Source organism: Convolutriloba macropyga, chromosome 3, assembly GCF_964194025.1.
Source record: "Convolutriloba macropyga chromosome 3, txConMacr16.3, whole genome shotgun sequence".
NCBI lineage: Eukaryota > Metazoa > Xenacoelomorpha > Acoela > Convolutidae > Convolutriloba > Convolutriloba macropyga.
The window spans coordinates 57,207,586-57,228,302 of NC_134470.1; the positions used below are offsets into that span (position 1 = coordinate 57,207,586).

Here is a 20,717-nt window from a genome sequence, read left to right on the forward strand (position 1 = left end):
TTTGACCTTTTTTCCCTTAAAAGACCGATTAAAAACTATCATTTCTTATGTTTTTTTTGGGTGAAATTTCAACAAGGGAGGTTGAGGTGCCCGACGGAAACCGGTATGTTCAGCCCATTTCAGACGGAAAGTGTCTGTCCAGACGGAAAAATCTTATGTCTAGAATTTCACCAGGCTTTTCTGCATTGATGTTGAGACTTTCGCGCTTTCCTGTTCGTACCTTTTTCGATGTTTCCGCACTATGTAATTTTGAACGCACAGCGCTCCCCTCGTGCGTTCATCTTCGGTCTCAACATACTTGATTCCTTCTGGGACCTCAAACTAGGTAACATTAAGTATAGTTTAGAAGGGCATGCAATTTTCTACTGGGTACCAATGGGAAGGAGAAGCTATCTTTGAAAAGATCCCACTTTTCTTATCGCGGAGTTTTCAAAACTTGATGCAGCTGTACATTTTATTTACAATCTCCCAAAAGCAAATGATTAGACAATTTACATACTTCTACAACAAACAGTTTGATTCATGACGTCAAAGAAAACAACATTAATTTTTTTTTGTATATACACATCAAAAGCATTCGAGCTAAACTATTTATACTAACGTTATGACTAAATTGTTTACACATTTATGGTATATTTTCATTTCAATTCAAATTTTGTTATCAGTATGATTAGAGATAGAACGGCAGTTATTTTGGCATATTTTAGGGATTTCTAACGAATAGTGTGAATAAAGCAGTAATTGAGAGTTATTTTAACTAAGTTTAGTTTCTTCGGTTTTTGGTAATTGATTCCTTGTTCAGGGTTTGCTCATTTGTTCAGTTTGGCTTTCATTATGTCAACTTCCTTCGTTCTGAGCCATCGTCGTTTGCCTGTTTTGTTGTTATAGGCATAATATTTACCGGTGGCTGAAACAGACAATCAATTGTATCTCTCTTAACTTGAAGTAATTTTGACTAAAATTAATTGGTCAGAGTTTTTAACCACGCAGCTGTAATGAGGGCAAAAAACTTAGGCATTAGCTTGAGCTAATACCTGATTTTAATTAACCATAAAAATGAACCAATTCATGAAATGGTTGAGCAAAGGGAAGATCATAGGTGACGACTTAACAAATAGACGTACCAACATGTAATTTCAACGAATGTGATTGGTTGACAAATTTAAAACACTGTACAATTATGCGTTCAATTAGCCTAAATTGGGCATATCCTAATGCCAGGTTATATATTTCACCTCATCTGGCCATGCCTCGCGGGCCCTCGCCCTAGCCTAGTGCTAGGTTATATATTTCACCGCATCTGATCATGCCTTGCGGGCCCTGGAATCTATCACAACCGAACGTGAGGCCAGTTCCCCACTCCTCCCATATATAATTTTTCTCTTTCCGGCTTATCGCGATTTCTGAGCAAACGTTAAACATTCGTATCCTATTTCAAAACATGGAAAATTGGTTGAGCAATCAGCCAATCAGAAAATAATATTCCCATTTTCTCAATTGTGATTGGCCAGCAACAAAATTTCTATATTTTGGTACGTCTGCCATTTTCACTAGCGCCAAGATCAAAGTTCCTAGTTAGAGGACACTCGAATATTGAGAAATTGTAGTTGCCTCTGTCAGCAGACGACAAAACTTGTTAAATAGTCTCATTCAAAGTTTTAGCAAGTAAAACACACTCACCGGTCTTTTTTTTCATGATTTTTTTGTATAGTTGAGCTAGCTCATTTTCCGATTGACCTTTTGCTCCTTCAACTTGCATTTTACGTGAACTAAATTACCCCCTCTCATCATTTTGAGCCGCTAAACTCTACTGGTGGCAGTTCATTACTAAAGCCAATTTAAAAGTGCGCTAGAATTTTTAAGTTTTTACCATATTAGTGCTCTTTATGAAGCTCTAATATTATTATTATTTGAGGCCCATTGGGTGAACGTATAAACCAGATACAATCGACTGCCTCGGCCTTTTGTTTGAGGACAACTCTTCCAATGTTAGTAGTTTTTTAATTGATAATTTGAAGAACTGATTTTCATGATATTAACTAGCACCGTGTTATTATAGTAGCCCATCTTGATATCGGCAAACAGTGTTATCAACAAAAAATCAAGCAGGCCTATTTGTAGCGGTGTCAACACGGGCGAGAAAACTTAAGAAAACAAGTAGAAAATAATTTTAAAATGGAACCAAAAATATTCAAACGTTAACTACAATTCACTCTACTAATTGAAGAAGAAAACTTATTTTAGACTAGCTCAAAAACTTATATTAGACTAGCTCAAAATAAAATCTTATCTCGTTTTCATGAGATAAATTTTTAATTTGACTCCTGCTCAAATGTATTTAACCAGGTATCTATTGGGAAAACGGGTCGTAGCATATAAACAAAAACTCAAATAGGCAAATTGAATGTTTATAACCACTAGGCAAAATTTCTGAACTAAAGTTTTGTGGAAATTAGGCGAATATCAGTTAAAGCTCTTGAATGAGGCACTCCAATATCAGCTTGGTAATATATTGCTTTCTGAGTGACTATAAATTAAAATTAATAGAAAAACAGCTGGCAAACCAACCAATTGTTAACTAGCTTTTTCGAATTTCAAGGAATTCCAAGTTCTGGTTTAACTCAAACTCGCCAATTTTTCCGTGAACGTTTTCAACTGATAGTTCTCAATGAAGCTATTGATAAATAATTTTTAACTATCACTTTTCGTTACCTGTTTCTTTTTTTGAAACCAAAATCATTGGTTCTGATGACACTGAGTAATGGGATGAACAGTACGGCAAAATGAGACATTTTGTGTGCACTTTTAACAAGACTGTTTCATATAAAGGTAACTGTCAGGGGCACTTGACAACTTTCACAATATTTAAGTTCAGGATTTTGAAATTCCCGCGGGATTAAACGTTTTCTAGCTTGATTAAGTACTTTGAGGCGGAGTCAATGAGCACTAGAAAAAAAAATGAAAACGTTTCTAACGTGAGACTGATTGTTGATCAACAATGATAATGAAAACTTATGAGAAAAGAAATGGGAATCAATTTTGACCTAAGTTAACAATCAGTTTTCTCCCATCATTATTTCAGTAAAGTTCAGGAGATCGGATTCTTTTTCGTTAATTTTGTTTGATGGTGGTGTTTGTTTACAAAATTGGTTGCGCACTGTTGATTATGAATACAATTTGTTAAAGCAAACCGTTGATTTGTTAAAGTAACAAAACGATATGAGCTATTGAGAACCGAACCAACTGATAGCAATATCCACAAAAAATTGAAACAAAAATGAAATATCAACCAATTTTTTTTAAAATTGGGGAATAATTATTAACCCCTATTTAAATTAAAACGGCCTTTTCACTTAAGGTTTGAAAACTCAATGTAACAAGGATTTGAAAAGAAGTTGGAATTTTTTTCAAATACTTCGATTATTTGGTTAGAATTTAACAGAAAAAAATCATAATTTATAATTATTCAGGACTAGCACGGACCTGAGCGCATTATGTTTAAACACTGACCCTTCAAAATTTCATTACAATTTTTGATATGACCTGAGACTTAATTATCGCATCAGATAGCCATTTCATGGTAAAGTTCACAGTAAAACTCTTTGCCTTAATATGAACATGTAGAACTTTTGGTATACAAAAAAGTATACAAAAGAATACTTTTTTAGTAAACAATAAACTTTATCATTTTGATTGTATATGCAGTGAAGAGTTGAAAAATCCTGATCATATGGGACTTAAGAAAACACCCGCAAATGGGGAATAAAAAGAAGGAAGTCAGCTGAGAACAGGCCGCTGTGGCCTAACGACGCTCCACTGCGATTACGCAAAAGCTTGAGTCATAATGAATAATTATGATCAAACAAAAACGGACGTTGAACAAAGTTTGACGCCAATTTGATCGGCGTAAGAAAATTTGCCTATGGTCAATCTGAAATGGCAATTCCTTCCAAAAAAAAATTTAGAATCAAAGTTAGATGGTCAAATCCTTTCTCCAAAGACAAACTATGATCATCTAGTTAATTTCACAAATCGAAAAGCAAGTTTGCCTTAAAATTCCAGTTGACTGAAATAAAAGCATTGTAAATTTTTAGTGTGCCTGATTATAAATTTCGATTAATAGCTCCAGAAAAAGTTTGAACCTTTTATTGTAGTCGTGAGTCTTTTTAGGCAAACTTTTTGTTAAACCTTTTGATTTTTCGAGTGAGTTTTATGTCCTTGACCTTTCTAGTTATGAGTAGTTATGTTTTGTAGTAATAGCATAAAAGAGTTCAAAATGAGGATTGATACCGCAACCAATATAATGGTTTAACGTATTCTACCTGGGTCAAATGCCATTCCGTTGAATTCGTCCAAATCAGAGGTGGGAGCAGTTGCACCTCCTCCTCCTCCTCCATCAGCCTGATCAACAGCCCCTTTCTCTTTTACGAACACCTACAAAATGTACAAACTTTTGCCCACCTTGATACCAAATTGTTTAAACATGAAGACCCAAACACTAAAACGCATAATAAGTCATTCAAACTTGTGAACTTAAGAACAGCCTATCTTAGTTGCTTATCTTCACATAAACGATTAGACTTTGTATTCATTATAACTAAAAAACCAGTAACTGTATAATTGATTTTAAAGTATTTTGCTTTAGGGAATGAGATAAAAGTTATGAAAGCTGAGGTTTATGCTGGACCTCTTTTTAAACTTTCCAACAATTAATCAACTTTTTCTACAAAGTTATTTACAATTTCAAATAAAGTTTGAGCCAAAAGTTTTCCTTGTGCCATTCATGTCCGAATGTTAAGTTGAAAAATGACAAGAATCAATGTTATTTATTGCTTTAGAATGAGAAGCAATTATTGTAAACGGATTACTGTAAAGGAGTATTGGTGTTCTACAGGTTTTTACAACTCGAAGAGGAGTATTGAGATTCAACAGGATTTTTTAAGCTGAAATCATGACCTGAGGTTTGACTTTTGTTTTCGAACATGCATTTCTGTCTTAGAACGTTGGCTTCTGTTTTCGAACACCGGATTTCAATAGTAGCTTAGTTTGGTAATATTCAAGTTTAAAAGGTCATTTCGAGAAATTTTGATTCCATATGTCCTTCCAACCTATCTAAGCTACCACTCCCCCCTCACACCTAAACCCCCTCCCAACTACCCACTCTCCCCACTACCTCCCCCCCCCCCCCACACCCACCTACCTACCAACAATTATACCCGAAAAATGATTTTTTCCACACTGTATATTGCTTTATTATTTTTTTCTGTTTTCATATTTCTGGAAAAGGCAGCTTTAGATGACAGTTTTTAATGAACGACTCTTCGAGTCATTTCCGGTATTCTACCGGCTATGTTTTATAAGCTAGAGCTATTTTGTTCATGACTTCAATTTTGACTTCTTTCGTTTTGAATGTTTAATTCTGTTTTTGTTTTTGATTGTTTACTTCTCTTTTTGAACATTTGGACATTAACAGTAGCTTAGTTTGTAAAGTATAGTAATTAGGAGTTGCTGAAATTATTCAAATGGAAATAATCATTTTGAGAATTTTTGATCCCATTTAAGTCCCTCCAACCTATCTAACCTGCACCCCCAGCACCTACACCCGCAGACCTAACCCACGACTACCTCCCCCCACACACAAAATTAACCCTCCCCACCACAGCTACCTGCGCCCTCCCTCCTACGCCCTGATTTCATTTGCTCCAATTAAAGTTTGTTCAAACAAAACCGATTGTTAGAGAATCGGCGACAAGGCCTTGATAGCCGAGTCGTTAGTACCTCCGTCGAGGTGACAGATTGATACTCAGGAGGTGGGGTTCGAATCTTACGGTCGGTTAATAATTTTGCACTCATAAAGAAAAAATTATCTAGGCGACAGCGCATGAATTAATTTGGGCCGCAGGTTGCTGCGAAGGTTAAAAGTGAAGGTTATGATACGAAGGTTAAAAGTGCTAAGAGTATACCTCCGGGTCGCCATTTCCTAGGTTTCATGCAAAGATCATCTATGATTTCTTACAAATCATAACGTATTTCCTAGTAAGAGCCTTGCATGGAACCAAGGAGATCATACATGATCCTAGCATGAAACCTAGGAAAGCATATAAACCCAAAAAAGGCCTTCAGTAATTTTTTCGAATGCGAGAAGTCGAAAACTTACACGTCAATTAGAGATCATTTGTTTAAAAAACCTAAGAAAAGAGGAAAACCTGGAAAACAGCTCTTCACTTTAGCAGACATCTTCAGCTTTGAATAAAAGTTTTCCCAGTAACTTTGCATACTTAGAATTTGAAAGACTAGTAAAGTCAGCTTATGTTCGCTACTGCAACTTAATGCCCACGAAATTAACCAGTTTAACCCGTATCGAGCTACCACAGAAGTCAACTTGTGGCTCATGATCAAAAAACACAATGAAAAAAAAAACAAACAGCAATACGAAATGTCTGCAACGTTATTGTACGAAATGTCTGCAACGAAATGTCGGTAGTTACGCAGAATTGACTCTTCATCTTCTTTCTACAGACCAAAATAATGAATGTCATATATAATACTCAAAGTTTAAGCATTATTTTTTACCCATTGCGATACCCATTGAAAAGAACTCGGTTTCGTCCTTTCTATCGGGTAATATGACGTTGGGTATAACTAGCATATGTGAAATTATCGCATTAAGTAAAATGTCATATAATTGTATCCTTAATTTCATATATTGATAGAAATTTCCGTATACATATTGTGTCAGAGGACGATCGTAAGTTACTTTTTATGATATTATATTTATCAAGACCGAATGAGCATTTCATAGAATTAAATCAGCTGAAAATCGATTATTCTGACCTGATTAACATTGGCGACTGGTTGTTGTGCCTGTTTTCCAACATCTGGTTTGTCATCTTCAGCGTGCAGATTGTCTTTCTTGTTTTTGGCCTCTTCCACCGCTGCAGGCTTTCCCGCTGGCTGTTGCGGTTGGGGAGCTACCACGGGTGCCAAAGACTTCTCTAAAAAATGGGCAATTTCCATCCATTATTCTGCCCTACTATCCAATCCCACCAAACTGAGAATTGTCGTACAGTTTGCCAAAACCCAGTGAAACAAAGCGTGAAATTTTATCAGTGTATCGGCAAGAAAGAGTCAACATACGTATAACGTTGCAAGATCAATGGCATTTTATCAAAATTTTCCAAGGCATGTCAAGGTTTTTCATGAAATGTTAGCTAAGAAAAATGTTGCTGAGACACCCTTAAGTTTTGTCAACAAAGTCAGCATCATGCGAGTCTCAGCTAAATTTAACAAGTTTTGTTTCACTGGGATGCCTTATGCATTCCTATAACTAATCCAACTCTAAGTATCACAAAATAAGACAACTCAATATGCTGATTCTCTAAGCTTGTAGTGCCATTTAACATACTGAGAAAAAGCATTCGTTGGTCAAATTATATGACAAACACAAAAAACCCATTGAAGCAGCATGACGTATAGAGTCAGTCTATAATTGCCAGAAAACAAAGTTCACATTTTTTTAAATTTAAGCACTCTCATCAAACCACCATTGCTCAGAATTGAGACAAGAGTTCTAGAATCTTAGGCTATGAGGAAATTTGCGGCGTGATAGCCGAGGGGTAAGGTGTGTGGTTCACACACCAATGATTGAGAGTTCAATCCCCTGCCTCCGTGAAGCTGTCTGTGTGAGGATGAGCTCTTACTTAACCATAGCTTCAGGTTGACCATAGCCTGACCAATGTTGGCTGCAATGATGGTACCACGTGAAAGTTTCAGACGCAAAAAAAGTGGCTATAGTCACCAAAAAAAGAGCAATTCCGAAAAAGATCAGTCTGAAATGTGGGGAATAATAAGAAAAAGGGCAGCTGAAAACAGGTTACTGTAGGCCTAATGCCGTTCCGCTGCGATTACGCAGAAACCACAATTATTATTATTATTATTAAAATCGACTCAACAAATTATAATATGATGTCCGCATCACGACTTTTAATACACAGTGATTGCAACCGAACTTCAGAAACCAGTTTTTACCAACCCCCGTTTTTTGAAATAACAAATCTCCAGCAATAGCGGGCGGATTGCCAGAAAAAACCCCGATAATAAATAACAGAACGCAAAAGAGAAAATTCTCTTTCTACTAATCCCTGAGATATTGTATTTTGGTTAGAAATCTGTATAACTTATGGCATCCATTAGCTGCCCTCAAATGACTTTCAATTAGAGTGGCACACTTTTAGTTAACATCATCTCCCCAATTTAAAGTAAAATTATTTTGATAGTGAGGAAAATCAATTTTGATAGTAACGTGAAACAAGTGTGATAAAAAAATAAAAACAAAATTGAGTGAACAAATACCCAACATCGATCCAACTCCAATAGAAAAACACTCGATAGGACATTTTTTCCTGTCTGACTTTTGTCGTATCTTTATCAGAATTATTCAGTATGTGAGAATACCTACGTTGCAACTTAGAGGTGTCTGGCTTTGTTTGTGGTGCGACGGCAACAGCAGCGGACTGTCTCTTCGCTTGATTGGAATCCTTCACTTTCCTCCTCATCTCGTCGCCCCTGGAAGTCTCCCTCTTGTACTTGGGAGCCCTTCCTCCATCACCCCCACCTCTTCCTCTGTTACCACCGCCTCCTCTCCATTTATACGTGGGCTTCACAAGGGTCAATCTAAACGCACAGCCAAAAGTTTGATTCACATGAAATAAGTTTCAGTAAATTTTTCCTATAAAAAACATTTTAATTTATCTCAATTTCTTTGGTATCGTAATCATCAGATCACTTGTTGATCCAGGAAAACAAAACAGTTGAGAGCCTCAATATAAGGGAATGAATGTCGACAAAGTTTTGCATTCTCGTGCAGAAAAATGTTTAAAAATTTTGTTGAATCTTTATAGAATAATTATCTCATTTGCTGAAGAGAAAAAACCTGGTTCCAGTTGAGCGACTACTCCTGACATGGAAGTATACGTAGACTGCGAGCACAGCCAGGATGAGGACGCCAGTGATGATTGCGATGGCCAGAATCCACCTGTTGGTGACATTGTCCAGGAACGCCTTCTCCTCCTTCGGGTACGCAGACACACTCAGTATAGGGAAGTCACCGAATATATCTGAAGCAAAAATTCATTTGAGAAAAAATATGATGGTAGCGTCATCGGTAAGTATGATGGTAGCGTCGTCGGTATGTTGATAGATATCAGGGCACTCTTCGACAAGCTCACTCAGCTTGGTCCCAAGTACGGATATCTTGTCAATCCTCCGAAGTGTCAGTTGAAAATTAAGCCAGGAGGCGAGCGCCAGGCGTCAACTGTGTTTGTAGGCATAAATGTGGAAATCACGCAGGGCGCTCGAGTCCTGGGATCAGTTATCGGAAGCTCTGAGGCCAGTAAAAATTTCCTGGAAGATGCAGAAATTAAATACACAAAAAGTTTGGACAGACTTGGTCAATTTGCTCTCAGCTCTTCACAGAATGCCCATGCATGTTTGACGAAGGGGGTTTCCTCTCGCGTACTACACCTTGATTTTCAAATAAAAACATAACGTCAGATGAACTCACAGCCTCTTTTACAAACAAACTTTATTTCAGAATGAGAACAATTTCGATCACTCAAAAATGAAGAACTGAGGTGTGAAAAGGTCACTCAAAAAATCAAAGCATGCTCTAGAACAAAAGAGCAAAAACGATCAAGCGCAAATCATGCATTAAAAAGACCAATATGATATGACTATCTGAAAATTTACTCCTACAATTTGACTTGATTTTTAAAAATCGTTAAATTTGTAGAATCATAAAAAATTACCACCTAAAACAATTCAAACTATTCGTTTTGTAAGAAAATAGCGCGCCTAAATAATAGCTTGCAAAAACCGATGGCGGCTATTAACTTAAAAACAACCAATAATTTTTTTGTAGTTTTCAGAGTCTCTCATTACAATATGCGTTCAGCTGGACTTCACAAACAAAGGAGAATAAGTTGCAGCAATCGCCTTTTTGAAAAAAAAAACGTTTGTTGATTATCTTACAGCTAAGTAAAAACAACCTAGAACACAAAATATTGAATCATTAGGAAATGCCAAAATTTTGTTTGGAAAAGAATGATTATGTCTTAAAGCAGTAACCTCTCTTAGAATCAATAACGGAAGAGAAAAATGATCTGGAATCCAAAAGGAATTTGTTTGTCGAGTATAGTTTACTAACATGTTCAAGAAAATTTTTGCATTTTAGGAAAACACGAAGAAGACCTGTTTTGACCAAAGCGCTTGAAAATTATATCTTCGCTTCATTTTAAATATTTTTTATTTCCTTTTCAAAATTATTGTAATATTGGTGGTTAAAACGCATCACGGGGCATTTCTCAGAAGTCCCGTGTTTTTATGAGGGATCTGCTGGATATGGTGTAAATTATTCTTCAGAAATTGGTTATTCAACTAATGATTTGCCCTTGAAACGTGGAGGTCAAAAATTTTAAAGTGATACCGCAATTGCTTGCTCAGCGTGCCCAGCAAAAAATTCAACTTTGTATATCAAGAAAAACTAGTCAGAAATAGAGGACTTTGATGTTTTCAAAATTATATAGGACCAATTGATCAGTCAAGCCAAGGTCGCTCAACCTGGAAAACGAAGTGCCTGTAACTAACCAAATTAAGACGAATAACTAGTTAGTATAAATAGTTGCGAGAAGGAAGGTCTTTTTAACAACATTCAGCGTTATATTGAAGCTTTAAGACAAATCAAATGTGTATTGATCTGTCGACTGGTTGGCTTTGGTTGTTGCAGCTTTGGTTGTTGCTCCCCCTTTTTGGGCCAAGAAGGGGGAGCAGAAACGTGCGGCGGCTAAAATGAGGGCTGGCGTATAAGTGAGGAGAGGGTCCAAGCCACCCAGAATTGCCATTTAGACCATGAATTTACGCCTACACAGCAGAATTCGGTGGGGTCAGAGTTAAAGGGATGAGGGAAACTCCCTTCAAACAATCACTTTTAGCTGAATTCCTTAGCGCAAGTTTTCATGAACTCCGATTTTCAAGAAGAAAATAAGTCACGAAAATATGATGGTCAGAAAAAGGGGCAGACGGAAAAATGGCAGTGCAAAAAAATCGCTCAACAAAAGACGATCAGGTCTAAAATTAATTGCCACGAACTTCAATTGAGAGAAGCGTTTCAGTTTTACTAAAGCAAATAGGGGCATTATAAGAATGAACGGCACTTACGACGATGCTTAAATTGGCGAGGAAAATTGATAACGCATATTCGTCGCACTGGTGAGTTTTACCTGTGTTAAGTAGCCCGGGAACAGGTGTCCCATCACCCGCCTGCTGGAAGATACCGAGCAACTGGTCAGCTGTTAGAAAGTTGGCATCTGCTTCTGTGTTCGACAGGTCAAGGTCACTGCTGAATGCATACACGTACGCTGTGATCGTCTGACCGCTGAAATGAACACATCCAATAAGCGAGGAGAAGTTTTGTGATCAATGTAAGTAGTTTCGTTTCACAAACTGCTAAAGTACATTTTGCAATGAATGTAATTTTTAGTACCCTTTAAAAAAACTTTTCAAAATATTTTCTAATTACATCACGTTGAAGAAAATTTATTTGCCTTTTCGTAAATGTACTCGAATTTTTAGCGTTATTCACAAGTTTTAATATTAGAGCTGTGAGCGTGTGTGGTCATTGTTTAGTTCACAATTGCTGCAAGTTTGGAAATATCTATCACAATATCCACAATGCCTGCTTTTGAGCTAGCATGGACAAGTGAAAAGATTTAGCCACTGGATAGTTAGCAACATGGAGATTGAACCGAAATGAAGTCTCAATTTTAAGTAAATTTGAGATATAAAAGTTTTAGCTGACTGAATCTCAACATCGTGGACAATGGTTATATTATACAACAAAACAAGTAATAAAATTTGTATTTTTTCGTCACATTTATCCACAATTAACATATCGCTTTTTGTGGATAAAATTGACGGTATATTAGATTTTGTGACGAAGTATTGCCAGCACTGTTGTCAACGAAAGTCCAAAACATCCTCAAAACGACCAAATGTAGTTCTTGAAACATTATTGAACACTTTTATGTCAAGTAAACGTAAACAGATAGTGCAAACTTGCAAGGAATTTGCATCGAAGACGCCCTTTACTAAGATTTCCTCAAGACCTCAACATTTTGGTCAAGATTCTCGTAAAAATTTGGTTAAACATTTTTGAGAGGACAATTCAATTTCTGTTAGCAAAATTAAGATCTTAAAAACGTTTTCACGGAATATTAAGTTTCAATTCACTGGGTGGCCGAGTACCTCTGGACCAGTCATTGATATGACTGACCAGTCAAGATTTTTGGGAGATTCGTAGTTTTGACTAATGTATAATTTATTCTGCTAATATAATAAGCCTTGTGAATGTAGTTTTTTGGTATACAGGCTGGCGCGGGAAAAACAGGAACGATCAGAGCCTTTCAGGTTCTGGACCTCAAGTGGCAAACTAAACAGCCAAGGGGAACCATATTTACTGTTAATAGACTAAATTGGCATCTCAAATTCAAGTTTTGACCAAATACGGGCAACTCCGTAAACTCCGCTTTTGCTATTTGAGTTTTATAAAAGAAGGCTAGGTAATGAATGTGCATTTAAGCAAATTGTTCCAACTCTGCTCATTCCACATTGGCCTAAATTATGGTGTAAGCTTCTCCCAAAAATTCTCTGGGGACATTCACATTGATCTTATTGTAGAGAAAGGTCTTCAGAAGCTAGCTCATATTCGACGAGTTTTGCCTGCTGGAACAAAAGTGAACATAAAGTGTTTTCTGGTTATGTAGTTTTAGTTCTCTCTAATTTAAATATTTGGTTCACCAGTTAAGTTAGACTACAGCATTTGGAGAAAGGTCAAAGAAGATGTGTTAAGTGCATCTGTAGGAAATGGAATCTATCCGATTTAGGCTATGCCTTAAATCTGATTAAGCAAGGTCTTCTGCCGATTGGGCACAAGTTGGTTGTCTCAGATCTCCTCCTTTTGAACAAAATAATTGTTGGACAGACAATTCTGATTGCATTTGATTTAAGAAAAGCTTATCACATGACTGCAATACAAGATCCAGTCGTAAAATTTTGATTTACGGTAGAAAGATCAGACAGAAGCGGTGCGTTTTTTTTTGTTTCGTATAGCTAAGTATAAGCAGGCGATTTCATTCCCCTTCAATCTGTCCTGTTAACGGCTCTGATGAATTCAGAGAAACATTTCAAAGAGAAATGACAAAATTTTTCGAGTCACGAGCATTACCTAAATTTAGCTGCTTTTTCTCTTCTTCTGAATGGGTTCGATTAGAAAACCTAAAGTGGAGTAAAACCAGGAGAGTGGAAACAATGTTTGGTTTGAATGCATTTTATTATTATTATTATTATTATTATTATTTTTATTATTATTATTATTATTATTATTATTATTATTATTATTATTATTATTATTACAATTATTATTATTTTTATTATTTTATTTTTAAATTTATTATTATTGTTCTTGGCGTAATGATCTGAAAATGAAATAGAAAAAAGAGATATTTTAAAATGCTTCTGAAATGTGAGACGATGATTAAAACAGTGGGATCAATTTCTTTTAATTCAATTGAATGGACAAAAATGAACTTGGCTATGATTTGATTGGAGAGAAGAATTCATGCTGCTAAAAACTGACAAGTAGAACAGGCAAACTTATCAAGTAAATGCTTAATTTGCGATAAACAAAAAATAAGATTTCCAATTCAAGGCACAAAATGAATTGACGAATCGAATGGATTTCCGCACTTCTATGGTAGAGCAAGCTTTTATCTTCAACAAACAAATGTCCGAGCATCCCAAAAAAAGAAAGCAGAAGAATATCTTAAAAAGAGTTCACGCTTATGAAATATACAAAAAACGTTTCTAGAACAAATACAGAAACATTTGAAAAAAATTAAAAACCGAAAACGGTTAAAACGGACGACAGCAGCATTTATTTTTTTTTGGCAAAAAACAAAAGTCAAAACCCAAAGAAAATGTAACCATATGTCTAGATCTCTGACCATTTCAAAGCATCTATTGTTAAAAGACAGGTAACAACTTATCCAATTTGAATTCAAATAAGCGACTAAATGCCAAAATATCAGAGCATAAGAAAAGCAAGAAAAGAAAGCAAGATTCGTAATACAAAAACTTTGAAAATTCACGGTCTGAATTGAAGAGCATTAGATGTAAACTAAATCACCTATTATCATTGAAAAATGCCACGTTAGAGTAACTATGAGGTCTGTTACTGCCAAATTGAAATTTGTTTTATTGAGAGAGCAGAGAACCAACAATTACAGAAAAACTAAAAATGAGAGAGCAGATACGACATTTCATTAAAGAGATAAAATTAAAGGTCCGTAAAACTTTCTGTCTCAATTAGAATTTACTAAGCCGTTGCAGATATATTACTGAATCTTGCTGAAATAATTTGTGCATGCTCAAACAACTTCTTGCAAAAATTAACAGAAACTGATATAAAAACAAGAAAAACCCACTTCGTGAGCACAAATTTATCTTTCCACTGATATATATCATCAAAAAAAGATTCTTTGTTCATTCTCTGCCTGATAGGTAAGTTTTTTAAACATAGAGGAAGACAAAAGAAAAACAAAATAATGACAGTTCCTCAATTACACTCGAATCAACAAGGAATAATATTGATCTGACTGTATACATTTTTACTTAACAGTAGCCTTTGATTTCCAACTGAAAGTGTAAACCTACGTATACTAAGAACAAGCAAAAGTAGATTTAAAGACTAAAACTGCTTTATATTAGCAATGCAAAAAATACGAAAACCCATTACAACACGTTGAAAAAATGTGCGTTGCAACAAACGTCTGCCCACCGCTAAACTCTTTGAAAACAATTACCAATAGATGTCACTAAACATTGATTTCCAAACATTTCAAAAAAGACGGCAAATTATATAAAAGAATACTTTTAACACTAAATAAAGGCAAGTTTTAGAATATAACTAAAAATTATATTGAAATTAATTGATCGCTGAGAATAATCTAATAGATATAAAAGAAATATATGAATTGATTTTAAAATGCTACATTTAAAAACGAATTCAATCTGTTTTTTTTTCGTATGTAAACCCATTTCTTTATACCTGTAGAAACCCGCAAATCAAAGTAAAATAACAATTACATTAAATATAAAACCATTGAAGTTTCGGAATTTTAATTCGCTACAGAGTAGATCTCACCTACTAGTAAGCAGTCTAAGTTGGAAGTCAGCAATGATAACAACTAATTAGGGCGAATTCAAAAAGTCATTAAAATTTAAAACAGAAAAAAAGAAGTCACATAAGCCTTAAATTACGATTTGAAATCCTAGAATATGATAAATTATGCGTCTTTACAAAGACACTGAGACCTCTCTGTAACGCGATTAAGCAATAGAACAACAAAAAACAATAGACTTAGACAAAATTGTATGAAAAAACATAGTGTCAAGACCAAAAAATCATACACTTTTATTTGAAAACAATAATTACTTAAAGGCAAAATTGCCTTCATTGAAATTTAAGTTCAGCGCTGGTGAAAAACTCTCCAAAAAACGAAACTTGTTTTTGTTCCACATAAGATGGATTTTGAAACTCACGCTTTTGAACTACTGTTTTTGTCGCTCTATTTAATGTTTCAGCGTTTTTAAAATCTCGACTATAATTTAGTCTCTTTGAAATCAAAAAATTTGAAGAATTGATAACATAACTTGAAAAAAGACAGCCCCTATAATTATACATTTTTTAGGACTGTAGGCAGCCAGTGCGTGATCAGAAATATCATCCCTATTGCTTTACAGCTATTTTAACTGCCTTTTTGTTCCTACTTTTAACAAAAAATATCCCCGGTAGATTGGTGGAAAATAGCTGCCATTGATTCCCATAGCCACGATTGGGATTGAAAGAAGAGAAACTAATGCAAAAATGATTTTTGTACAAAAACAATTTTTTATTGCGAACTATTTTGATGTAATTTTGGAGCTGAATACACTCCTGTTTCGTAGTGAAACGACACATGGGCCAGTATCAATAATCATTAGAAATGGTAACTAAGAATAAAGTTCGAGTAACGGGCATCTAAAATTTGCTTTATGGGTTTACCCCGTTTCTATTTCTGATTTCGTATTTTGATACTGACTCTGTTCATTTTGAGTGGCTTTGCTGAGCAACTGCTGTCTAAAAACACCTTTAGCAAAATGAGAGAAGATTGAAACTGGTCCAGAGAAGTCATAAATATTTCACGAAAAATGTTGCACAGGAAGTGAACTAAGGTAAAGCGAAAAACTTTTAGTACGACGAAAACTTTTTAAAAAATTAGGAGCGCTATAATAGCCGGCTGAGAAGCTGAGGTGGCCATTAAAAATTACAACAGATTGAAAATGGCACTGAAAATGAATCAAAAATCCGTAAATTGACTTCAACCGCGAAAAAAATTCAGTTGACTTTGGTTCGTTTTAGTTCATTAGGATTCTTTGAACATCTTTGAGGGCGGTGCTCTTCAGAATTTTTAAGAATTTTAGCTAAAATAACTTATTGGGTGCCTGCTTGTGATAAAAGGTAATTTATAAGAGAAACCAGCCAATGTTTGCAACGGCATCAAATCGAAAACTTGATCAACTTATTCTCATTATAGAAAAATAAGAAACTTAATTTCATTAAGCTGTTTTTAATCTATTTTAGCAAAATAAAATAATGTACGAGTAAAGAGTTTCAAAAAAATAATTAAAAAAAGTGAAAATCATAAAATATTCACTAAAGTTTGAACATTAATAACTCCTCGAAGAAGACGAAATTTGAGAAAAGCTTTCAAATTACAAATTCTTAAATTTTACCGGTTTTCTAATGATACCACTTACAACTCTCTACAATAACAATATCGATCGGCCAAAATTGACTCAACTGCGCATATAGGTCCCCCCTCCCTCTCCCAGCAAGTTGGGTCGGAACAATGATAACTAGATGAGGCAGGCGCGCGAAGTCTATGCATAAACACACGCGCATGTACACGCGCGAATATTTTTATTGTGATATGGGAACGATATGATAGCAAACTGGGAAGAGGTTTTACTTGTTTATCGTTGAAGACCTTCTTCTTCGTCGTTTGGATGCATTTCTCTCAAAGTAGATCACACCTGCCGTACATAGACGATAAGTGCGCTGACACTCTGTTTGCAGAGCAATCGAGAACCTCTCTTGAGTCTAAAACCACAAAACTGATGAGCAAATAAAAAAATGCACGTGAAAAATGCAAAATAGCTTAAAACCTTCACGTGCACATTTTACAATGACGAAAGTCTGCAGTACCAGAAGTAAAAATGCCAGAAGTTGCTATTTAGCCAGAGGTTGAATTTCGTTGACTTTCGTCATTTTAAAAAGTGAGCGTTTCGTGTTTTAAGCATGGTTAAGTGACTCCGAAGAAATCACTCCGAAATTCTGACTTAATATCTCAAACCGCTTCGCCGTTCACGATAAATGCCAGAAGTTCTCAGTGACTTCAAGCAGAGTCACTTAACCATTACGTAAAAGTCTTCAGTACCAGAAGCTAAAAATGCCCGAAGGTTCTATATAAATAGCCAGAAGCTGACTTCCATGACCAATCGGCATTTTCGAACTTGCAGGCTGCGTGTTCTCAGCTAGAATACACGACTCTGCAAAAGTCACATTCAAATTGTGGCTCAGCATCTCGAACTGCTGCGCGGTTCTTGATAAATAGTTGAATTTGAATGAAGCGGAGTCACGCAACCTATACCTCTAAAAATTGAATTTTGGAGCAACCATGAATCACCTTTCGGATCTATTCTGTTTTGCCCCCCCCCCCCCAGTGTTTTTTCGCCCCCCCTCCCCCCCCCCCCCAGTGTTTTTTCGCCCTTTTTCGCCCCCCCCCAGTGTTTTTTCGCCCCCCTCCCCCCCCCCAGTGTTTTTTCGCCCCCCCCCCCCCAGTGTTTTTTCGCCCCCAGTTGCGAATTATATGTTGCATCGATTTCTTTGCATTTTCTCAACACGGGTTGTTATATAGCACGGCACTATGTAACGAAATAGCACGTGCGCCCGGGGGGGGGGGGGCGTCAAAATATAAGCCCACTAATTGGGGGGGGGGGGGGGCAAAACAGAATAGTACCCACCTTTCTTATGCTCTAAAATTGCTTTGGAGCAATCCAATGCTTTTCGAACAGGCTTCACAACTGTGAACGCTTTGAAAAATTCAGACAGGATTCAAAAATCTTGATAAAATCTTGTTGTAAGATTCGTTTAAGATTCTGATCAAATCTAGAAGCGGCGCACGAAGTTGAAAAGTGTTTTAAACCAATTGAATAAATTCAATACTGCGTATTCAGAGACTTACAGCTTCATCAAACTGTGCAAAACTGATGCTGATAGTCATCTGGATTACAAAGAGTTCGATGTTCAGGACATCAACCCTCACTACTCCTTGGGAAGATAGGGATGGGTTCCCGTTGTCCGAAGCTACCACCCTCATGGTATACTTGTCATCTGGCCTTATTGTCTGGTCTGGTCTCAAACTGCACACATCTGTAAAACAGTTAATGTAACCTACCGATCCAATTGTATTCACCCATGTTGATGAGTTTTGATCGAATAAAATGTTCCATTGATTCTCGGACAATACCGGTCAAACATGGTGATCTCTTAAAAGTTTCAATCAAAAACCCGAAAAAACCGATCATTCGGGGGGAAAACTATCAAAATGGGAACCAGTATTATTGAGGCGATTAATGTTTTACGAAACAACCTGTATTTTTACGAAACAACCGTATTTGATCATTTTCCTGTTTCCAAGGGCTCTAAACTACTTTGAACACACATTTTAACGTAAAATGTTGCCAATTATGTCATCCATTTCTATAAAATCGCATCTTTGTAAGTTTTAGCAATGTTTTAAAATTCAGTGTAGATCGATTCATGCTGAGGTATTTTTGCGCATCTCAAGAATGAAAACATATCTTCGTTCCCTTATCAAACATTAGCAAATCATACGCAGAGTGATATCACCAAGTGTCTTGAGCATATAAATTTATTAAAAGAAGGAACTGTCGCACACGGTTATTGTTCAGACCATTTGGAAACGACTGGCAAATTTCCTAAGAAAGCCTGCCAAAAACAGTCATTTTCCAGAAAAACCTGGTCGCAAATAAGCATTTCTGAAAAACAATGCTAATGTTTAAATAATCGTCAAATTGGTAAAGTTTTAGGTTTATTAAACCGTCAAACGCAATAACACTGGTAAAAATAATAAGGGCTTTGAGTGTTTTTCCTAAAAGTAACGATCAAAAACTACGGCTTCTATTATTTTGGAAAAAAATCAAGTCTCAATACACGAACGGCCTCCACACATTCATGAGTCGTCACACACATGCACGCACGGACGCACGAACGCACGCACGCACACACACATACACACATATGCACACATACACACAGGCACACACGCACAGACAAACACACACACACAAACACATGCAATCACACACACACATACACGCACACAAACACACAAACATACTAAACCCCACACAAACACACACAAACAGACACACATAAACGCACACACACACACACACGCACACGACTTCTCACACACGCAAACACAGACACACACACAGACATATATATATATATATATATATATATATATATAAATACTTGTAGGCACACACGCACACACATACACGGAACCACACATTAACACAAACACGCACAGAAACAAACACATACACACACACGCATGCACCCACACACTCACACAGATGTATACACACAAACACACTCACAAACAAGCACACACACATACACACAACACACGCAGACACACAAACACACGCAAACACACACATACACAAAAACACACAAAAGCAGATACACAAGCACGCACGAACGCACACATACAGACGCACACACAGACATGCACACAAACGCAATCATACAAACACACACTCACAAGCACACACCTATCATAAACACGCACACAATCACACACACACGCACACACAAACACACACACACAGAAACAAACACACACGAACAGACACACACAGACGCACACACACACACACACACACACACACACACACACATGTACACACACATACACGCACAAACACACACATACAAACAAACACATTATCATAAACATGCACTCAAACATACACACCCAAACACGATAAAAAAAACGCTCAAACAAACGAACGCACACGTACACGAACATGCACAGACACAAACACACACACATACACGCACAAACACACACACACACAATCTCACACAAACAAATAAACACACAGGCACGCACACACAAACACACACACATGCACACACACAAACACACACAAGCACATACATGCACACACATACACACACACGCAAACACAAACACACACACACACATACACACACACACCCACAAGCACACACGCCGTCGTTTAGACATATACCACTTGCGAAAATCAGCATTCATATATATGGGTGGGGGGGGGGGGTTGTGTCGGACAATGTTGTTAATTTCAATCCAATTTTTATCAATCCAATCCAGCTTGTTATCATGCGCCCTTTTACACTTTACTACTATGCGTGAGTATTAAGTTGTGTACTTTTATAAGTTTTGAATAGATTCTCTGCATCATTTCCGTTATCTCCCTCCTGTCCT

The 20,717-nt window shown here is 36.4% G+C and overlaps 1 protein-coding gene across 1 annotated transcript; it reads right to left on the reverse strand.

Annotated features, from left to right (window-relative positions):
• Nucleotides 1-440: 440 nt before the first annotated feature.
• On the reverse strand, nt 441-18,569 carry LOC142337162 (uncharacterized). Its single transcript, XM_075386270.1, has 8 exons — nt 18,399-18,569; nt 17,124-17,254; nt 11,277-11,431; nt 8,933-9,116; nt 8,459-8,673; nt 6,835-6,995; nt 4,323-4,434; nt 441-907 (listed from the first exon to the last, which is right to left on the reverse strand). Exons 1-8 carry the CDS (start codon nt 18,531-18,533, stop codon nt 810-812), a joined length of 1,191 nt encoding a protein of 396 aa, XP_075242385.1. The 5' UTR covers nt 18,534-18,569; the 3' UTR covers nt 441-809.
• Nucleotides 18,570-20,717: the final 2,148 nt, after the last annotated feature.